Consider the following 22,503-nt stretch of genomic DNA (forward strand, 5'->3'; position numbering starts at 1 on the left):
CAAAAAGGTTAATTTTTTTAGAGTTTCAACGTTTCATCATATTACATCATGCAACACATATTTTTATGTTTGATAATTTGAGGTGAAGGAGTTGTCTATTTGTACAGTGATTGTTGACCTTAAAATTTATTGTGGAACGATTTGTTGTCGTCTTTGCCATTTTAGCCAGATGAATGCACGCATTATTTGAAATCAAGTGCACAATTTGCTTTCTATGACACTTTTTTTTAATGCAATGTCTACTAGCACAATACACCTGATTATGTTTATTAAGTTTATTATCAAAATATATGTATATCCCATTTACAAAAACTAAACAATTTGGATATAGAGTGAATCCATAGAAAACGCCCAGGGATAGGTGATCCAACCAAGTGTAAAAGGTTAACTGGCTGATACAAAGTTTTTAAAATTTGCAATAAGTAGTGAGATACAATTTACAATATGGAAATAATAACAAATTATGTTTATGGAAAAGTACCCATTAGGCTCCCACTACCTTAAAGAAAGTGTAGGGTTATGGTTTGTGTGCATGGCACGTTTCCTCATTGATATCTATACACCTGTGAAGTTTCATGTTGATATCCAGAGCTCCAGATAAGGGTCGTATTTTCGTAAATACGAATTGTTTTCAAGTCCGTTACGTATTTATTTTAAAATCTTGTCGTACCATTAAGAATTACAAAATCAAGTTACGAATTTTATTTTTACATCCGTTCGTATCAACTTTTATTGAGTTCTTTTCGCGTATTTAAGATCTTTTCGGTGCTTATATAGAATGGTTTGTTTAACAAAGCGCTTTTTTCTAATAAAAGCGGCGTGTACAGTCTATCTGTCAAAAAACAATGGCGGCGCCCAGAGCGTCCTAAAAAACTGCAAAGCGTGCAAAAACACGCTTTAACATATTGTACGCAAAGTGGGCCGAAGTTGAATGTTAAGAACGACATTATACAAAAGATCGTATACGATGCTGTATGTTCAGTTGCCGACAAGGTCGGAAAAGCTAAAAATAAACGCGACACGACGGGTCCAAGCTTAAACAAAAAAAACATTGAACGAGTGGAAGGGACAATTCCCATGGCTAATCGTTGAAAATATTGAAGGGGAGACCCGTTTTAATTGTGAAATATGTAAAAATTCGTCGAAGGCATGCAATCTTAGCACAGTTTGGGCATATGATGGTATTTGAAAAATAAAATTGTATAATACTGAATAGACACTGTTGAACTCGTATAAATAAAGTTGCTAGTATGTTTATTTTGATTTTTTGCATAAAATGACCATTATTATTTATTTTTAGGTCATTAAGAAAAGTTAAGAATTTTTTTCCAAAACTTAGTAGTAACGTTAAGAATAAAATTTCAGAGTTAAGAATTCTTTTTGAAAACCTGGTAGTAACGTTAAGAATTTCACAAAACCTTATCTGGAGCTCTGATATCTTAATGTATTATATCAGGATGTAATAACTGGAATTGTTCCACAGTTATTATCCATTTATGGAACATAAATATGATAAAGATACTTTTAATGTGTTAATCTGAATTTCCCCCAAAACGCCTGGATCTGAAATGGTTCATTGAGGCAAAGATAAAGATCTGCATGTTTAATACTGTGACGATTTTTGCTGGTACTTTTTCCTTTAGGTTTATTATTCCTTGAGTTCATTCCTAGTATTTACATTAAAACAAAAGTACGTTTCCCGTGTGCAAGAATTTGACTTTTCGGTAAGTTCCACGCAAATAGCGTTTGCATTTTTGATTGATCATTGTATTTTCATGTACATAATTTGATGATTTAATAATACTAGTCGGTTATAAAGAGGCACAATATGTATTACAGAATATAGTCGCAGTATTATACAATTATTGTTTGAAACAGTAGGGTTGTGTTTTCATGAAATAAAATAGTAGGGTGATGTCTTTAGCAAGCAGGTCATGTGAACTATCAGTATATAAAGCGCTGATCTACTGGGAGCAGGCAGTCAGTCTGCGTTCGATTGCCGAACAAATCACAACGTTTAATACGTTGCAGTAATTAGAGACCATATACCATTGGAAGTATCTGTGACTTTGGATGCTTTTTTAGTGGGGGTGACCCAGGCAACTTTGCGCATAACATACCATAGCTTGCTGGGTAAGCTTGAGACTCGTATATTAGTCTGGGTCACAGGTCTCCTTTGGTAATATTAGACAGTGCACGTTTCTGGTCTCTTAGGTCAGCCTAAGCCAGGGACATTTCTGTGACTTTGGATGCATTTTGAGTGGGGGTGACCCAAGCAACTTTGCGCAATATACCATAGCTTGCTGGGTAGCCTAGAGACTCATATACTAGTCCGGGTCACAGGTTTCCATCTGAAATATAAGTTAGTACACGTGTCAGGTCTCGTAGGTCAGCCTGAGTCTGTCAAGCTACTTATTGTCTCTTGTACTACACTGACCGATTGTCTTCCTTGCAAAACGCAAATAGGGGAAACTGCAGACTCGTTGCTGTAGGTGTAAGACACCCGAGATGACCCAAGTCACCAAAGACACCCGAGGTGACCCAAGTCATCTCAAGACACCCTTGTCGACCAAAGTCAATCCAAGTCTACCCAAATCATCCCAAGGTGACTCAAGTCACCCAAGTGATCAAAGACATCCAAGTCACACATGGCATACGAAACCGGCTTGTAAGGTGATTAAACGTTCATCATTCGAATGATACAATAATTATAAATCACTAATAGTTTAAATATTCATTGATTTCAGTTTAAATTGAGGAAGTTGAGTATCTAAGGAAAGCCCCCGGAAAATCCGTGTGTTGAAAATACCACTGGTGTTTGTTGCCATTGTATATATCCCGAAGAAACGGTAAACACGTTACAATACTAACAGATATGAGAGTTCACAATAACACTTATGCAGTGTTTTTATTTGAGAAAACCAGGTTTGACCTAGCCTTTACTGCTTTATTCATAAAATAGTCAGGGATGTCTAAATTTGCGAATTTCACATTAAAGTATCTATCAACAGTAGTGACAGAACAAACAGTAGTGACAGAACAAAACACATACTTTTCAAGAATACATTAAAAATGCTTCCATAACAAATCTATTCATGGGAGTTGTTCATAGGTCACATTTAACATATGATTCATGCATGGAAGTAGCATATTTGTAATACTAATTTTTATAAGAATAAGTATATGTTAGTAAAAACAGAACGTAACAAGCATTAAAGTAATGAAACATGTTCACTTGTTGACAAAAAGGTGTGCTGACCCAATTCTAGTGTTCAAATTTCCTACGTCCTGACCAAATAACCTAGATATGAATAAAAACCATAAACAAAAGTATATTTCCAGTATTTATACATGAAATCTATTTGCTTGCTGTTAATTTAAATTTGTATTTCTCTCAGGACTGTAACGCTTCATGTACTTAGTATGTGCTGGCCATGCGGAAACCCGATAAAAATTACTAGAGTCTGACCCAAAATATGTAAACACTGCATTAACAACAAGACTGCAAGCACGTGTATATCGACACAGGCACACTAATAACTCTCATTATAAATGATGTTATACTCTTTGCCTCAAAATAATTGAAAACAATGTACCTAGTTCGAACTGCAATCAACAAAACAACTCATTTTTTCCCTTTTTGTACTGGAAGTCGCCATACTTTTTAGGTCAAAGGTCATTAAATTTTTGCACCAAAGATTACATTCCAATATGCTGGTTACGCTCCAACAAAAGGTACCGTCGTCTGCTCGAAGACTGCGTAGTGTTTAAACAAATGACGATACATTTTCAGAGCATTCGTTGTATTTTTTGTGTTGATGAAGAATAGTGTGTAATAAATGTAAGTGTACAGTTCTTAACATCACAAAGTCAAAACGCCCATCCAGGTCCACATATTCACTCCATGGCCAAGTCCTAGAAACTGTAAGTGATGCAAAGTACCAAGTCGTCACTATTTCTTCAGACCTTAACTGGAACAAACATGTAAATCAGGTTACAACCAAGGCAAGCCAGACCCTTTACTTCCTTAAACGTAACATCTCCTCAAACAATTCAAGCGTAAGGGAAATTGCTTATAAAACCCTAGTCAGACCTCAGCTTGAATACGCAAGTTCTGTTTGGTGTCCATATACCCTGCAGAACATCCAAAAAGTGGAAATGGTCCAGCACAGAGCTGCGCGATGGGTCACGATGGACTATTTATCATATAGCAGTGTCTCCCAAATGTTAGGTACTTTAGGTTGGCGCTCCCTTGAGAATAGGAGGTCTGATGCCAGGTCTAATGTTTTACAAGATTGTGTATGGGCTGGTTGCAGTTCCCTTACCCCACAACATTCAACCTTCTCTCGGATCTTCCAGACACTCACACCCTCTCTCATACAGACATATCCTAACCCCTTGTAATTACTATAAATATTCCTTTTTCCAGCTACCATTATTCTTTGGAACTCAGTGCCATCTGAGCGTGTGCAGGTCCCTACCCTGGGTCAATTCAAACAGGGGGTGACCAACTTATCCCACCATGTTTAAACTGAAAATATTTTTTATCTCTTTAAACTGTATATTCAATTTCTTAAATTAACAATATCAACTTTTATTTCATCTCCCACAAATACATGTACAGTATAACTTTTAGTCTCTTATACATTTCTTCTTTTAATTTTTTGCTATGACAGCGCACCTGCACATAATACTCGAGAGAGAGGGTGTTGCAGTATACATAGATAGATAGATAGATAGATAGATAGATAGATAGATAGATAGATAGATAGATAGATAGATAGATAGATAGATAGATAGATATATAGATAGATAGATAGATAGATAGATAGATAGATAGATAGATAGATAGATAGATAGATAGATAGATAGATAGATAGATAGATAAATTAAATAAGATAGAAAGATAGATTGATAGATAGATAGATAGATAGATAGATAGATAGATAGATAGATAGATAGATAGATAGATAGATAGATAGATAGATAGATAGATAGATAGATAGATAGATAGATAGATAGATAGATAGATAGATAGATAGATAGATAGATCAATAGATAGATAGATAGAAAGATAGGTAGATAGGTAGATAGATAGATTAGATAGATAGATAGATAGATAGATAGATAGATAGATAGATAGATAGATAGATAGATAGATAGATAGATAGATAGATAGATAGATAGATAGATAGATAGATAGATAGATAGATAGATAGATAGATAGATAGATAGATAGATAGATAGATAGATAGATAGATAGATAGATAGATAGATAGATAGATAGATAGATAGATAGATAGATAGATAGATAGATAGATAGATAGATAGATAGATAGATAGATAAGATAGATAGATAGATAGATAGATAGATAGATAGATAGATAGATAGATAGATAGCTAGATAGATAGATAGATAGATAGATAGATAGATAGATAGATAGATAGATAGATAGATAGATAAGTGACTGTTCTGTGTATTGTCAATTGGGTGCACATGTATTGTTTCTTTATGAGTATCAAAATTCACCATGTAATAGTGTCTGTTGCATAATCAAAGTACTGACAGTACTGGTGTGACGATGCTTTTGAAGAGAATTGATATAAAAGCATCTATTGAAGTTTATCTACATCACCACAATTTTGTTTGTGGGTACGAAATTTTGGGTAGGAAAAAAATGGGTACGAAAATTTTGTTGTACGAAAATTATGCCAAAAAAATTGGGTACGAAAAAAGATTGGTTACGAAAAAAAAATGGGTAGGAACAAAAATTGGGTACGAAAAAAAAGTTGGGTACGAGCAAAAACTGGGGTACGATACACATTGGGTACGAAAACAATTGGGTACGAAAAATGTAGGGTACGAACAAAAATTGGGGGTACGGGGAAGTAGTACCCGTGGGGAACTTGATCCATTTTTACTTTAAACATATTTTATTTCCAAGTAATGACATTGTACAAATATATACATTGGTCCATACATACATAATGGAAAAAAGGTTGGACCTGAAGTTCTTCAACATTATCGGTGGTCCATTTGATCCATTCAGCGAAACTGGGAGGCGGGTTACATTCTCGATCAAATATAACAAGAGATATCTTTAAAAAGATATTCGACGTGTATTTTCTGTACCACTTATCTTAAAAAACGTTCTGTTACAGTAAAACGTTTGTGGGTTATAACATTACGGTTCAGCATATAAATTCAAAACTTGACATGCTCTTTAATTCCACCGTGCTCTTTAATATCACATGTATATCATACCAAACTTTATATTTCGTTGTTTCCTTTCCTAAGTTAATGATGCTATGTGTACGGACGTGATTTCACATGCCAGTGTGCATGAACATATAATTTTTCTCTTTTGATTATTGTTTTTTGCTCTAATTCAATAACAATAAGCTTAGGCATGTTTGTTCGTTAAGTACGGCAATAATTTCATGATGATTCCCGAAAGTAGGTATGAGCACATAGTCGTAAGAGCACTTGAATACGTGAGTTCGCCCATGAACACATGGCAAGGTTAACTAAATCTCCGCGATATGACCTAATATGTGTTTAAAACAGCAAACAATATCAAACAAACGAACGAATTATCAAAAATAGTATGTGCACTGATGTGGCTCTGTAATTTCTGTTTGAAAAGTTTATTAAATATGCAAAATGAGAAAGCAGGCATAAGAGCGAGTTTCACAGATGGCATACGGCTATTATGCTGTTTATATACCATAGTCGCTACAACGTTTACAAATGGCAGGTTCGAAATAATTTGTTTTCTTTACACTCATGATCGCATTGAAAGTTAATTATACACGTTTTGAATCGCAATTTATTTACTGAATCACGACGAATGTCAAATACAATACAGAAAATGGATAGTTGTTTCATTGATCTATAAACATATAATGGATTGAATAACTTTATATTGAATATAACTGGTTTAAAATTAATGTTTTCAAACTATTATTAAATCTTTTCCCCAGAATATGCTGTCCTATTTATAGCTGAGCTTCCTATATCTTTATCAATGATAATCAGCGAGGTATGCCGATTAGAAAAATCGAGCTATCTCGATCGGACCGGCTTGGTCTTTTACATAGGTCGCCATTGTGAAGAATTTTTTCATGGTATGATAACTTAGACGAGCTGCTTCGCAACATCGTCAAAAATGACTTATAGACACAGTGTTGACTGGTAAGAGAAGTGGTGGATAGGTTGGGTTTCCTAAGGTTGCTCTGGTTTCCGCCACAACATTTAATGTATTTCAATACAAAATCTTAATAGCTGGAAATTACAGCTATAATTGAAACAACGTCATAGTTCTCACATACAGCAACCAAAGGACCTCATAAACTTAAAAATATGCTCATGCCAATATTTACACTTTATTATGCCTTTTTAACCAGGTTTTCCGAAGGAAAAAACTGGTTATTAGATTGGCGAATGCGGGCGGGCTGGCTGGCTGGCTGGCGGAACAAGCTTGTCCGGGCCATAACTATGTCGTTCATTGTCAGATTTTAAAATCATTTGGCACATTTGTTCACCATCATTGGACGGTGTGTCGCGCGAAATAATTACGTCGATATCTCCAAGGTCAAGGTCACACTTTAAGTTCAAAGGTCAAAAATGGCCATAAATGAGCTTGTCCTGGCCATAACTATGTCATTCATTGTGAGATTTTAAAATCATTTGGCACATTTGTTCACCATCATGGAACGGTGTGTCACACGAAAGAATCACGTCAATATCTCCAATGTCAAGGTCGCCACGACTAAAAATAGATTTTTTTTAAAACAAACTTACAAAGGGGGTTAATTTTGTTTGTTCATTTCAAAAGTTCAGTTTGAGTTTTCTCCCTTTATCAGATTTTTTTTTCACAATGAAAACCTGGTTTTGTTACAATTTTGTCCCTTGTTGCAGTTATTCTATGCCATGTATGCCCTAAACCTGGTTTTAATCCATTGCTGTTTAATTGGGTAGGAGTGCAGTGATTCAAATAGCTTCTTTGAAAAGGCTTGTTGTTAGAGCTAGCTCTTATGGGGCACAGCAAAGTATTAGGCTGTTGTTCAATCCCCTACTGATGCTCAGGACTTGTTTCCTCATGTCAGATTTGGTTGATTTCAAACACCATAGGTCAATCCAGATGGAAGGATAACATATCCCCATCTTCATGAAAAAAAGGAAAGTAGTGAATGGATGGAGACTCTTCAAGCTTTCTTCTAGTTGTGTTAGTGCCCACCATCCTGCTACTCTAGGTTCAATCCTGTACAGGTGCTCAGGGCATTTTGTCATAAGTAACAAGTGCACACCTTTTTGTCAGCTAATAGATGTATTTTATATAAATATCACAGACAATGGAGGGGTATCGTTTAAAATATTGCACCCCTAGGCGCATGATATCTACCCAGGCTGAAGTTGACATTCTTCCTCGAGGTAAGGCTATAATTTGTACAATCTGAAAGATGACTATTATATTTATTTTATTAGTCCAAACAAACAGGCTGTAGTTTTAATAAGAAACTAGTCAAATTAGCAGATTTTATATGAAAATCAAGCTCTTATCAACATCAATGTGTTTAACACATTTAACTGTCACATAACAATGATTAGCTTCATTTTAAGTTTCTGAAAACCTGTGCTACTATTTTTAGCCACTCTGGAGGTGTTGAAGGTGAGAGCAGGAGGAGTTTATTTAAAATTATAGCATCATCAGGATATATTACATTATAACATCATGGCAAATTACATTATGCAGAGATGGGTACATGGCATTTTCACATGGGAAAGTCACATGAGGCATAGGAAATACCCTTTACATTGACTGTATAGAGATATTTAGTTTTTAATTTAAGATGTTTCCATATCTTTTAGCTTGATAAATTTCCATTACATGCCCACAATAATTATTCAAATTTTACTTTTACAAAAACGCACACATTTTCCATTAATTCTCCTTCAGAAAGCATTAGATCTAGAAAATAGATCTAGAAAATATTAATATATTGTGAAAATGTGTCTACTAAATTGGACCATTAAGACAATAAGCAATTAAGTATAAAATAAGATTTATTTCAATAGATCTTATTTGGTAGATCACAAATTGTGTAAAAATACAATAAGGCAAAAAATAAATATATGTAAAGATATAAATGAGATATATTCCTTAAACAATTATCAATTAATAATATTCATCACACCTGGACGGAATGTTTGATAATGTCTGGATCAATCAACAATAAATAAATAAGCAAACAATATACATAGGCCTACATTTATCACAAAAAATGTGTGCTTAATTTTTTTAAATTCAATTTTGTGCAAATCTTTGATAATTAATATAAATCAATATTAAAAGAATATGGTATGAAAAGATTGGTTGTACATGCATTATTACATGCTAGATCTTAACAAATAAGTTTATTGTGTAAACTACAGGGTAATATGTTACAGTTTAAATAAAAGTTCAGAAACTAATAACAAGTTTTTGGAGCAGGGCCTAATTCAGCATCTGTCCTTTATACGCTGGCAAAATAAGCATTTTGAAATGTTATGTTGATCAATAAAGATTATTTCCCAGAAATTTGAATTTGTTTGTGAGGGTAAGAGATTTTGGCAATTTCAATATCATTTTTTGAAACAATTTAGGCCTTAAATATGGCTTATAATTTTCCTAAATTTTATCCTAAAAATGCTCTCGAAATCCAAAACAATTGCATATTGAGCCTGACTTAATTTATGTGAATTGTCCTATTAAAAAATGTCATTAAAATAACTTACAAATGTGGCAGATTTAGGCACTGCATCAGTACATGTAACTGCTATGTGTCATCCTGTACCATATACAGATTCAATTCAAAAAGTGAAATGTTGATTTTAACTTGTGAAAATATAGCGCACACTTTGTGTTCAAATTTTCAACAATAAAACACACCTTTTTTATATTCTAACAAAGTTTCCTCTTTCACAGCACACACTTTTGTGATCCAATTTTCAACAACAAAACACCTTTTTTACATTCTAACAAAGTTTTCTCTTACATTGCACACACTTTTGTGGTCCAATTTTCATCAATAAAACACACCTTTTTTAACATACAAACAAAGTTTCCTCTTACACAGCACGCAATATTTGTCAGATACAGGCAGTTAACCATTGAACTAACGCAAACTTATATCTCTAAATGATGCACTGAAGACAACAGCCAAGCAGTCTTATTTCCAATCAAACTGTGTTCATTTAAATCTTCTTTTTCTGCTACCAATCTCAGAAAAGAATGGCACCCACATAGTCCAAGCATTTAAAATATATTTTCATCAAAATGAATCTTAAAATAATTCATTTTCATTGACGTTTATGGGTAATCTACAGGAATTATCTGATTGCAAAAAAAACTCGTTTCCAGCCACTCTATGACTAGCACATGTACAACATTAATCTTCACAAGTACATGTACTATACTAGAGTATGCACACTCAAAGGGGAATGCACAAAACTCATTAAGAAACTCTTATCTTTAACTGCGCATAAAATAAAATTTCACATAAAATTGCAATAACACTTACATTTGAAAAGATTTGCACAAAAGATATCCAGAGGCAAAAAGAACATTATGAATAAAAACAATTCTTAAATTTCCTCAAAGGATCTATGTGAATACAGGGCGAAAAGTTGAACACTTAAATCATCACATGAATGTCACTAAACTCGTAGACTCTGACGGGCTTTATCCAGAATTTCCTTCTTGATTTTGGGGTAGTTTGGATGTGATGCTAAAACCTGAAATAGCAAGATCTAAAATAAATGATATTGTTATTTCTTCTGAAAGACTTTCATGTTATGTCTGTGGAACTTTGATATTTAAATTCTCCTTCACAAAAAGTGTTGTTTTCATGTCAATATCAATAATGGATGACATGTCATTCGCAATGTGGAGTTTGCTTCCAAAACTATGACATTAGGATTGCCTGCGTTTAACATATTCTTAGTAAAAGGGTAGTGAAGTGTGACTGCTTCTGATCATACTCCAAAATATCATATCTAATTCGTCTGATGTAGCTCTTTTATAAAATATAGATTACAAGACAGTGCTAAATTTTAGTATGTTAAGCTACATATATATTGTAGGGATATGTAGGCATATCCTAAAATGCAGTAACAATTCCTCTAAGATCTTTTGTTACAGAATATATTAGCAGCCTCATGTGCAAATGGGTCTTATGCCATATGCAGCCAGCATTGCCCCAGACCAGGCTACGTTATCGTGCTACCTTGTTGCCTAATGAGACCAGGAAAACTTGTCTGACCTTGTAGTGGTCTCTCCTGACCACACTGTGTGATTGCATAGGCTGGTCTTGTGCAGCCCTGATCACATATGGAATAAGACCCCTTTTCACATGCTTAGGATAATACAAATTGGACACTGCATCAAAACTTGTCTCTCACTAAATGCCAGCCATAATCATGACAGTGTGCAAGCTGGAGCTTTAATTGGTTACTTTAAACTGAAACAAAGTGGAAGTTGTTGATTTCAACATGCACTGAATATGTATACATACATGGTGACAGATCTCTATTGCATCTACCATCCTCTTGGCTTTCAAGTAGTTGAACGCCAGCTTGAAACCTATATTCAAAAAAATTATACACATGTTCATGAAATAAGGAAATTAAAGGGTCTGTTAAAAATTAATACCTGCCTAAAATATTTTTGCCAGGGAGCAGTAACTATGGCACAAGTTTTAATGCACATAATCATTCAATAAACAACAATTTAGAATTGCATCCTTAGCAATTACTTGCATCAATAGTGTTACTAAATATCAGAATGCAACAAAATGCTGCATTCAGTAAATGCATATTCCACAAAAGCCTTGTCAGTATTGATTGGTTGGACTTAAATAAGTATTCGTCCAAAAGAATCAAGATCCAAACAAGGTCAGATTATGAGGCTGAATTGAGTGTTGAATAAAGGTATCAAAGCTGTTAAATAAATAGTATTGATTAACCCTTTCAACAAGCACATTCGTGGAATTAATATCCTAGGCCAAATAAATTTTGTTAATGAATGGGTACATATCCCTATATATAAGGAATAATACAAAAAAATAAGTGAATGGTAATTGTTTTTATGCATTGAAATTTTTCGCATTTGTATATATACACCTATGAATGTTGAAATATTGTAGCAAATCCGAGATATAGCACTTAAAAATCACTTCAAACAATAACAATATATGCCTCTAGGTATCAGTTGATGATTGGGGCATATAAAGAATGCATGTCTTTGTAAGCATCATTTATTTTAAACACATTGTATGTATCATAAATAACTTATTATGAGATAGGTCAGAATTGAAAGAATCACACATATCCACTGCTTAAGGCATAAATTTGATTTAGTTCAGCAGAAGCTCCTAACATGATAATGAACAGAGATGCATGTATCACATGTCAATGAATTAGAAATAAAAATAAAATAAATAACAAGATGGAGTTCAGTTTACAACTAAAAATATTTGATAACAAGAGATTGCCAGGCAATATTGTCCCCTACCGGTGAAACTCCACCATTGTCAGAATTTTTTTTTTTTATTTGTTGCCATAGCAACCACAATTCTAGGAACGAAATGAAATGATGTGAATACTCTCCATATTGCTATTTATCCATGTTTAAAGTTTCATGAAAAAATATGAAGAATTTTGTAAGTTATCGCAGGATCCAGAAAAGTGTGACGGACTGACAGACAGACTGACACACAGAGCGCAAACCAAAAGTCCCCTCCGGTTTCACCGGTAGGGGACAATAACTATAATCAATACATAAAAGCTGGTTCTATACCTATGACAGGATTGTTTTTGTTTCCATATTTCCATGCGTTCTCGTAGTTTAGGGCAGCGTCTTTGTAGGACTGTTCCTTCTCCATGATAAAACCACTGTATTCATAGGCCTTACAGCAGGACTGGAAACAAACAATCATGACTTTCCTCTTTATTGTAGGAAAGAAGGCATCATATAATAGCGGCTACGTGTGAAAATGGTCTGTTTGCCATATGCAGCCAGCCTAGCTACAGACCAATTGCTTATAGATTGGTCAGCAACTAATCTGTCCATTCATGAGGCTAACAAACCTTGCTTGACTATAGCGGAAAGGCTAGCCTGACCAGAGCGCGCAAAGGAACAGGCTGGTCTGGAGCTACCCTAGTGGCATATTGCATAAGACCTGTTCATGCATATTAGAGTTAAACATGTATCCCCTCATTTCTAGTACACAACAGTCACATATCCACATATCGCAATGTGACATTGAAATATTGCAGTCATGTTTATCCTGTGGAACTAATCAAGTTAAAACTTGGCTTACAAACAATATAAACATTTCTGCTGGGTTAATGTATAATTTAGATTTGCTTGATAACGAAGGCAAGTCACGAGCATAATTATAAATAAATATTTATATGGATTTTTCTATGTGTGAAATACGGGTAATTCATTTATTAAAGTCAAGAAATTTCAACATCATAGTAGACCAGAATATAATTGGTCTTAAATAAATTTAAGCTGCCCAGAAAGATTATTGCTGTGTTTGGACAGCAAGCAAAGACTTCAGGATAATCATGCAGGACTTGTGGATGCATACCTTGTTATGCTGTAAGACTCTTTTCAACAACTCTGTGGCCATGTCATATTTTCCTGACTGAAAGAGATAAAAATACATTTTATTATCAAATCAAATCTTTTAAAGGGATCAAAGGCTCAGCTGTATAGTTGTCTTTAACTTTCCACAAATAGACTTCCTTCCCAAACTCTCTCCCGCTTTGCAGCAGTTAATAAATAAAGAAACAAGCGATGTGTTTTTGAAAAATTATGTCCCCATATATATGACCTTTGACCTTGAAGGATGACCTTGACCTTTCACTACTCAAAATGTGCAGCTCCATGAGATACACGTGCATGTCAAATATCAAGTTGCTAGCTTCAATATTGCAAAAGTGACATTAATGATCGATTTTGACCCATATATTTGACCTTTGACCTTGAAGGATGACCTTGACCTTTCACCACTCAAACTGTGCAGCTCCATGAGATACACATGCATGCCAAATATCAAGTTGCTATCTTGAATATTGCAAAAGTTATTGCAAATGTTAAAGTTGGGGCAAACAAACAAACACACAAACCAACAGACAGGGCAAAAAATATGCCTCCACTATAGTGGTGGGGTACATAAAAAAGATCCTAGACAACACATGTTCAATAATAATTTCCAGTCATTATTGACATGCACATTTTGATCAAATGATTTTAAATATGAATGCCAGTGAAACACTGAATTTCAACAACAGTGAGATACAACTTGTATAATATATGTATCAGACACCACATCATTTATTGATGAACACCTGAATATATATGTCAGCTAATAGCAGCCAGGACTTCTCAAGGTCTTCTGCATCCTGAAACACACACAATTTGATGGTGAAGATTTATCAAAAATGGTTGTTTCCGTATCCTTCAAACAGTTGTTTTGAAAATTGTTCCAAAAGAAAGCATGCAACAAATTGGAATATGTTTGGTTTGGAAACTCAATTGTTTAATCATATAGACAGATTACTTAAACTTTATTATCAATAGTACAATACCGTTAATTGACATCATAATAAGGACACATAAGCTTTATTTCTGAAAAGAAACAGCATTTAAGGTCTTTAAAGAGAGATTGGCTCATTTCTCAATGTGTAGATTAAACCCCATTCTATAAACCATAGATGAGCTAATCTGATGTAAGCATTGAATCCATTTCTCTACCACAAATGTTGATAAATTTTAGGAAGAGTGGTTTATCTGATAGAGGTTACACACCACCATGTTCCAGTTGGTCTTGGCAACCCGTTTCAGCTGGTTCCTGGCCCTGGGTGTCTGCTTGAGGACCATGTAGCCTGCAGCCACGCCATACAGGGCACCAACATTCTCCCGAGACTGAAATAGTAACCATTGTAACAAGAAGCTTTTAAATTATATTCATAATGATATGTATTGTTTTTGATAAACTGATGTATGCAGGCATAAAGGGGTCATAGGAAATACTTAACTGAGCATTATTTATATTCGTTATACATGCCATATCTATTTGCTGCGAAAAAAAATGTATACCATAGGTACAATGGGCACATATGATAGCATTACATGGATAATTGATATTATTACAAATGCACACAATACCTGAACACAGAAATAGGGCTCAGATTATTGGTACATTAGGTATTATGCGCACGTCATAAAGATTGCATGGTCATGTAATAACCAGAGCCTGCAGCACATAATAGCTATATGTGCATGTTTTTAATAGATACTGCTTAAGTAACAAACCTTTGATATACCCTTCATGCCATCACACTAATATGTAGAGGAATATACATATGTACTTAAAACTAAACATAGGATGGAGTTAAAGTGTATGTTTCTATAAATGTTTTGTAATTTTTTTTTTAAATTAACTTTTTATCAACAGCTTTTGACCAAGGTGTTCTAACAAATATTAGCGTATCATGTCTAGTCATGTATTTACTGTTCTTTATTGTTCTTTTGACACTCTGATACATGTAAAGTCTTGTTGACTTAAAAAAAATTGTGTAACATAAAAATGTATGAGTAAATGTGGCCTTTATGTCAAGAAACTTGGCTATAATTATTTGAGATAAATGAGAAGGTACATAGTATACTAGAAGAGTAAAACTATTGATTGTAACAGTGGTGTTGAATACCCCATGACACTACATGAAGTAGTATTCAAAGAGTTTTGAAAATAAAAACTCTGGGGCATGGCCAGTTTTATCCCCAGGCTCAGTAAACAAATATAGGTTGTAGAGAACCAAAATAAAATATTACATGGCAATATTTAACTTTTTGGTCTTGAAGATCCAAAAGAAAAGAATTTATTTTCCTATTTTTTCTATACAAGTCCATATAAATTATTTGATGCTCTGGGTGAGGTCAAGATTTGATGAAACTAGGTAAAGGGCAAATTTGTTATATTACACATGGAATTTGTAGTTGCAAAGATGTATATGTTATTGTATTATTAAATCTATACATTGTAGTAACACAAATGATGTTACAGTAATTCTACTAAAATTGAAAGAGGGGCCTTTCTTTTGTAATTTTTAGCCTTGGATAATAAAAACATTACATGCAAAACTTCATATCCTAAGGAAGATCCATGCAAGTTTGATTGCTGTTCGTTAAATAGTGTAGGAGAATTTCTCTGGACAAAATTTTGAACTACAGACAGACACACAGAAGTCCATGGCAATTCCAATACTCCATTTACTTTGTAACAGGAGATATAACAAGAGCACCGCATAACTGGTGCCACACTCGGCTATGGGTGCAGTTTTAAATAAATGAAAGCTTGTCAGATTTTTTTTTTGTAAGGTCACAGTGACCTTGACCTTTGACCTAGTGACCCAAAAATGGATGTGGCGTGTAGAACTCATCAAGGTGCATCTACATATGAAGTTTCAAAGTTGTAGGTGGAAGCAATTTGATTTTAGAGCCAATGTTCAAAACCTTAACAAAATGTTAAGGTTTTAGCATGACACGGATGTCGGACTGGGAGGGGGGACAATACCATGAGCTGGCTATGACAATACCTTGGGTTTTCTCCGAAAATGCCGAGCTAATAAAAAAATTGTCTACAAGCCAGGGTGTGAGAAATCCTGGGGCTGTAAACGTGTCTTGGTAACTAACCGCTTATGTTAGCTATCGACATGGATTCATCAGATTCTTGTCAATATACACCCAGTAACTTGTATGTTTTACTCAAAAATGCCCACATATAATCACCAAAGCATGTAACAAAATGTTAAGGTTTTAGCACGACATGGATGTCGGACTGGGGACGACATGACAAGCTGGCTATGACAATACCTCGGGTTTTCTCCGAAAACGCCGAGCTAATAAAAAAATGGTCTACAAGCCAGGGTGTGAGAAATCCTGGGGCTATAAAGTACTTTGTCTTGGTAACTAACCGCTTATGTTAGCTATCGACATGGATTCATCAGATTTTTGTCAATATACACCCAGCAACTTGTATGTTTTACTCAAAAATGCCCACATATAATCACCAAAGCATGAAATCTATATTTCATAAATGCATTCAGAAAACAGAAAAACTGCAAACAAACTGGTTAAACATTAACAAACATTAAATGAACAATACATTAGAGCCAAAAGTTTTTGTAAGGCACTTGATATTCTTAGCATTGCTTGTGCTTATTTTTTGTTACACAAGTTAAAACTGATATCAAAGCTTAATGTTATGACAGGATATATACATTTATATATTTTGCATGCAAAATTCAGATGAAGAAAATATGATAATACTTATTCTGATTGAACTGAAGGGAATAGTTATACATAATTTTCTTAACAGTGATCCTTTTATTTGATAACCATGGAAGAACTCCCCAATATATATGAAATGTTTTTTTTTTCTTCTAAAACCATGACAAGACAAATGCTGAGGTCAAAAATAACTACAAATAATTTTGCACTTTCTGATGTCAAAGAATTCTGATACACAGGGACCGAATTTAACCTATTAAGGCACTTGCATATTTTTGCAAGTTTATTTTATTTACACTTGCAAAATGAAAAACTTACTCGCAATTTGGGATTCTATATATTTTTTATTTAAAACAATACATTTCTTATACCATATTGCTTAACATTGTAAATTACCGAGACGCTTATTAACCGCAAGCGCCTAGTGAACCATAATTCATACCAGAGAGGCTTCCCTTGAATCTTACAACAACATCAACAACAATGGCCAAATGTGTTTATGCAATTCTTTTACACTTAAATCGTATAATTTAAGCAAGATTTTGAACTTGAAAATGGGAGTCGTGATTATAGAAAGCAATTATCTCTCAATACGTATAAAAGGATTTATGGAAAAACAGGTTTGAGAAATCTTAAATTTCTACTAGCAGAAAATTGCAAGGTCTAAAATTTTCAACTCGCTATTCATAAATCTCACTCGCATTTTGCGAGTATGCGAGCTAAGTTTCGGTCCCTGGATACATGGCATGTAAGTATAGAATTACTTACCAGAAAAAAATCATAGTGTAAACTCATGTTTGATGAAATGTATAATATAATTATAATGGGGTCATGCAAAAATGAGTCTTATGACACATGCAACCAGTGTAGCTCCAGATGAGACTGCTCAGCCTTGCAAGGAGCTACACTGTATGCAATGAAGTTATCAAAATTTACAGGGTCTCATCAACGGACAGGGTAGCTCCAGTCTAGACTGTGCTGATGCGCAGGCTGTTCTGGGGCTATACTGGCCGCATAAAGCATAATAAAGATTTTCGAAAAAAAAAGAAAAAAGTTTCCAATATAAAGATAGATTAATTTTATACATACACAAAAATGGATACAAAGTTAAACATGCATCAAGGCAATACAGTAATAGACAAACTTTGTCAAACATATACATGTCAAAAGTACCTTTGGTTTTACTTTCTGAAAGAGTTGGATGCAAGGTGGGCAAATAAATATAATATTCAAAATACGAAAACCTCAAAGACATACAGTAACGTTTATCAAAGTAAAAAGTAAACCTGAAATGCACAAACAAATCTGAAAACAATTAATGTCAATATTGTAATGTTGTTCTTGTTCTTTTAACAATTTTTCCAAGTTGTTTAGAGCAGATTACACAAAAGTAGTCACGCAGGTTTATTGTCTTTACTTCTTACATATATTCATAACAATTGTATAAATAAAGTCATCACATTTAATACTAAAATTATTTATCATTCTGAACGACAATTGTGTGGTGCATTTGGACCATAAAACACCTTATCATATTCATAATGTATCATGACCGTATCCGCATAATCATTGTACAGTATGATGCCATAACACAAAGAGAGGGCACTCACCTCGTCTGAGACCATCTCCATGAAGCTGTTGATTGCCTTCTCCACATTGGCCTTCTGTTTCGTGGCTATGAGGGCCATATTCAGCAGGTAGGTTGGTCGCTGATCACCAGCCTTTGGCTTCAAATCCTGATAATGGTTTTACTTTGTTAAATTACGCCCTGTTCTGGGAAAACTGAGTTTAATACATGTGCTTGAAGAGTTGTCCCAGATAAGCATGTGCAGTCCGCACAAGCTAATCAGGCATGATACTTTTCCCTTATATTGTATTTTCCCTTTAAAGTAAGTCCATTTATATTTAATATTTAGTTTAGGCAGATAGTGCAGTCCCTGATTAGCCTGTGTAGACTTGTTACATAGACAGATTTGTGTGCCACAGAACAACTGCATAAACGCAGACCAACAATTAAATAATATAGCTTTTATAACTATTTGTTCTCCCTGCTGCAGTACTTGAATAATGCATGCTATTATTTTAATATATTGCTTTAAAAACCATTACACAATAAAACAAAAATAATTATTTCATATATAATGGTCAGTTTTTTGTTGCTGTTTTTTGCCATTAGGTCTGCATTATACTTTACCATAAAATCTGAATTTTTACTTTGGCAATGCTCAGTATTAGGATTCAGAGAATGTGCAAATTTGCTAAATATAATGAGAAATTGCATCCAATTTTTATAAATTTCCAAACCTTTAGCAGCTTTTCCGCAGTTCTTACAGCCATTTGCTCACTGTCTGTCTTCTCTCTGCTTTCATTGGCACTGTTTGTAATGGATAATTATTAATAGTTTTACACTATTGTGACATCTAAGATGAACATTTCAGAGATATCTTAGTTTAATACATACAATACATTAAATACATAATGGCCATTCAAATGGAATTTACACTTTTACATCTAAATGTCAGTAAGGCTGGAATCACAACTTGAAAAGCAATTTAATATGATACATAACATTTATAAATCATGATCCTTTAAGGCTCTTTTTAGTAAATATGATTTTATAATTGTTAAATAAAGATTAAAAATATAGCAAGAATTTATAAGATATTTAATGAATTATAAACATAAACAAAACAATATGAGAACTTCATTGGAAACATGACTAATATACATGTACTGCTTTGTCAGCCATGCATAAGGTCAAATAACTCGGGAATGTGTGGATCAATAGGGATGAAAAAAACATGACCGAAAAACCCTACTACATTGTAATAGACTAAGTGTCTCAATATATCTCCTTGCTAGGGTAAAAATATATTGCTTGACAATGTAGCATACTATCCAGGGTATGTGACATGTTTGCAGGGCCACTCACGCGACTTCTCCTCCTTCAACGCTTTCAAACACCTCTCCTCCGATGGTCTCGCTGTCAGGGTTGAGGCAAATCTCCACCATATTGTATGTAGCCTGGTGGCCCCAGTCGGAGTCCTTACGAGCCATGTTGAACAGCTTCAGGGCTGCTGTAGGGTTCCCTGTGTACCTATGTATGCAGGGGTTCGGTCATATATATGTACCAACATATGAAAGGTTCATTCCAAAAAATGTGAATTCAGGGTTAAAGATATGTTTCATTGTAGAGTTTTTTTTACAAAGATGTGTATCTATGTATAAAAGGCTTATTTAAGACATGCACCTCCATATACAATATTTATCTCATAGATAGGTACATTCATATACAGGGCTTATATACAAGGTTAATTTCATAGATGTGCAACTATGCCTGCAAGGTTTATTATTAATTTGTTTAAAAGACCACAGTGTTTTATTCACCATTTTGGAAATGTTGTCAGGTCCTTTGGATTGGAAAAAACTGCAGTGTTAACTTAAATTTGGAAATTGGTGTATTTTATTTTTTGCTAACAAATACTTTAAAATTGAGAATAAGTATTTTAAGTAGCATATATTCAAAGGTTCAATCCATAAAACCCCATAAAAAATGTTGCATTTCATTAACAATTTTTATGTGGAAACCTTAAATTGGGACTTTTATGCAGTTTTTAAGTAAAAATATATATTTTTTTTACATTGAGATTGTTGCCAAATAACGGCCCAAAATGTGGCAAAGAAATCACACAGGACCATTGTAAATGTTTGTTTTAGACTAATTATTTAATTCTTGGGTATTTAACTACAAAGAATACCAGGTAGTTTCAAATGTCTTCAGACTTAATTGGTTTTAGTATTTATGTTCTGCAAAAATTAGTAATCATCTAAAATTAAATTAGTTTAACACATTATTTTTTCATGCAAAAATTAATTTTCAAGACAAGTATTCATCATTAAATTTGAATGTCATTACTGGAAAAAACTCAAAAGTGCTGCCTCTAAACAACCGCAATATATAAACCATAAATTTTTAAAATCTCACCATTCGTATAGACCTTTACAGTAGTTAAACCCAGCCTCTATCTTTGCGCGAGGAGAGGCGTTCTCTGCGAGGTCAAGGAACTTGGGTACCTCTTCTAGCTTGCCTGCACGTCTCATGAGGTCAACCAGTCTGGCCAATGCCTCATAATTGTCTGAATATAACAACATTCAATATGAAAACCTCAATTAAGCCTTGCTCTTGAAAAAACAAGGCTTAATGCATGTGCCTTAAGTGTTGACCCAGATGAGTCATCAGTCCCCATAGGCTGATCAGGTACAACACTTTCCACCTATACAAGGCTTAATGCATGTGCCTTAAGTGTTGACCCAGATGAGTCATCAGTCCCCATAGGCTGATCAGGTACAACACTTTCCACCTATACAAGGCTTAATGCATGTGCCTTAAGTGTTGACCCAGATGAGTCATCAGTCTCCATAGGCTGATCAGGTACAACACTTTCCACCTATACAAGGCTTAATGCATGTGCCTTAAGTGTTGACCCAGATGAGTCATCAGTCCCCATAGGCTGATCAGGTACAACAATTTCCACCTATACAAGGCTTAATGCATGTGCCTTAAGTGTTGTCCCAGATGAGTCATCAGTCCCCATAGGCTGATCAGGTACAACAATTTCCACCTATACAAGGCTTAATGCATGTGCCTTAAGTGTTGTCCCAGATGAGTCATCAGTCCCCATAGGCTGATCAGGTACAACACTTTCCACCTATACAAGGCTTAATGCATGTGCCTTAAGTGTTGACCCAGATGAGTCATCAGTCCCCATAGGCTGATCAGGTACAACAATTTCCACCTATACAAGGCTTAATGCATGTGCCTTAAGTGTTGTCCCAGATTAGTCATCAGTCTCCATAGGCTGATCAGGTACAACACTTTCCACCTATACAAGGCTTAATGCATGTGCCTTAAGTGTTGACCCAGATGAGTCATCAGTCCCCATAGGCTGATCAGGTACAACAATTTCCACCTATACAAGGCTTAATGCATGTGCCTTAAGTGTTGTCCCAGATTAGTCATCAGTCTCCATAGGCTGATCAGGTACAACACTTTCCACCTATACAAGGCTTAATGCATGTGCCTTAAGTGTTGTCCCAGATTAGTCATCAGTCTCCATAGGCTGATCAGGTACAACACTTTCCACCTATACAAGGCTTA

At 34.5% G+C, this 22,503-nt stretch overlaps 2 protein-coding genes across 5 annotated transcripts in view; both read right to left on the minus strand.

The window, feature by feature from the left end:
• LOC127863368 (YEATS domain-containing protein 2-like) overlaps positions 1 to 3,688 on the minus strand; it is a 40,562-nt gene extending 36,874 nt beyond the window's left edge. The window contains exon 1 of the mRNA XM_052402864.1: positions 3,597 to 3,688. The gene's annotated coding sequence lies outside the window, so the exon portion shown is untranslated. The remainder of the gene's footprint in view (positions 1 to 3,596) is intronic.
• A 5,361-nt stretch (positions 3,689 to 9,049) lies between these two features.
• Positions 9,050 to 22,503, minus strand: part of LOC127863351 (tetratricopeptide repeat protein 21B-like) — a 55,684-nt gene continuing 42,230 nt past the window's right edge. For 2 of the 4 annotated variants that reach the window (XM_052402776.1, XM_052402774.1), the window contains 11 exons: positions 21,331 to 21,481; positions 20,278 to 20,442; positions 19,650 to 19,719; positions 18,956 to 19,081; positions 18,519 to 18,533; positions 14,862 to 14,978; positions 14,402 to 14,455; positions 13,639 to 13,695; positions 12,840 to 12,960; positions 11,557 to 11,624; positions 9,050 to 10,777 (listed from right to left, as the gene is read on the minus strand). In XM_052402776.1, coding sequence (XP_052258736.1) covers positions 10,700 to 10,777; positions 11,557 to 11,624; positions 12,840 to 12,960; positions 13,639 to 13,695; positions 14,402 to 14,455; positions 14,862 to 14,978; positions 18,519 to 18,533; positions 18,956 to 19,081; positions 19,650 to 19,719; positions 20,278 to 20,442; positions 21,331 to 21,481 — 1,022 coding nt within the window. In that variant the 3' untranslated portion in view covers positions 9,050 to 10,699. The remainder of the gene's footprint in view (positions 10,778 to 11,556; positions 11,625 to 12,839; positions 12,961 to 13,638; positions 13,696 to 14,401; positions 14,456 to 14,861; positions 14,979 to 18,518; positions 18,534 to 18,955; positions 19,082 to 19,649; positions 19,720 to 20,277; positions 20,443 to 21,330; positions 21,482 to 22,503) is intronic. The other 2 variants (XM_052402777.1, XM_052402775.1) reach the window with 1 other exon arrangement.

This window comes from Dreissena polymorpha, unplaced genomic scaffold, assembly GCF_020536995.1.
Source record: "Dreissena polymorpha isolate Duluth1 unplaced genomic scaffold, UMN_Dpol_1.0 chrUn006, whole genome shotgun sequence".
NCBI lineage: Eukaryota > Metazoa > Mollusca > Bivalvia > Myida > Dreissenidae > Dreissena > Dreissena polymorpha.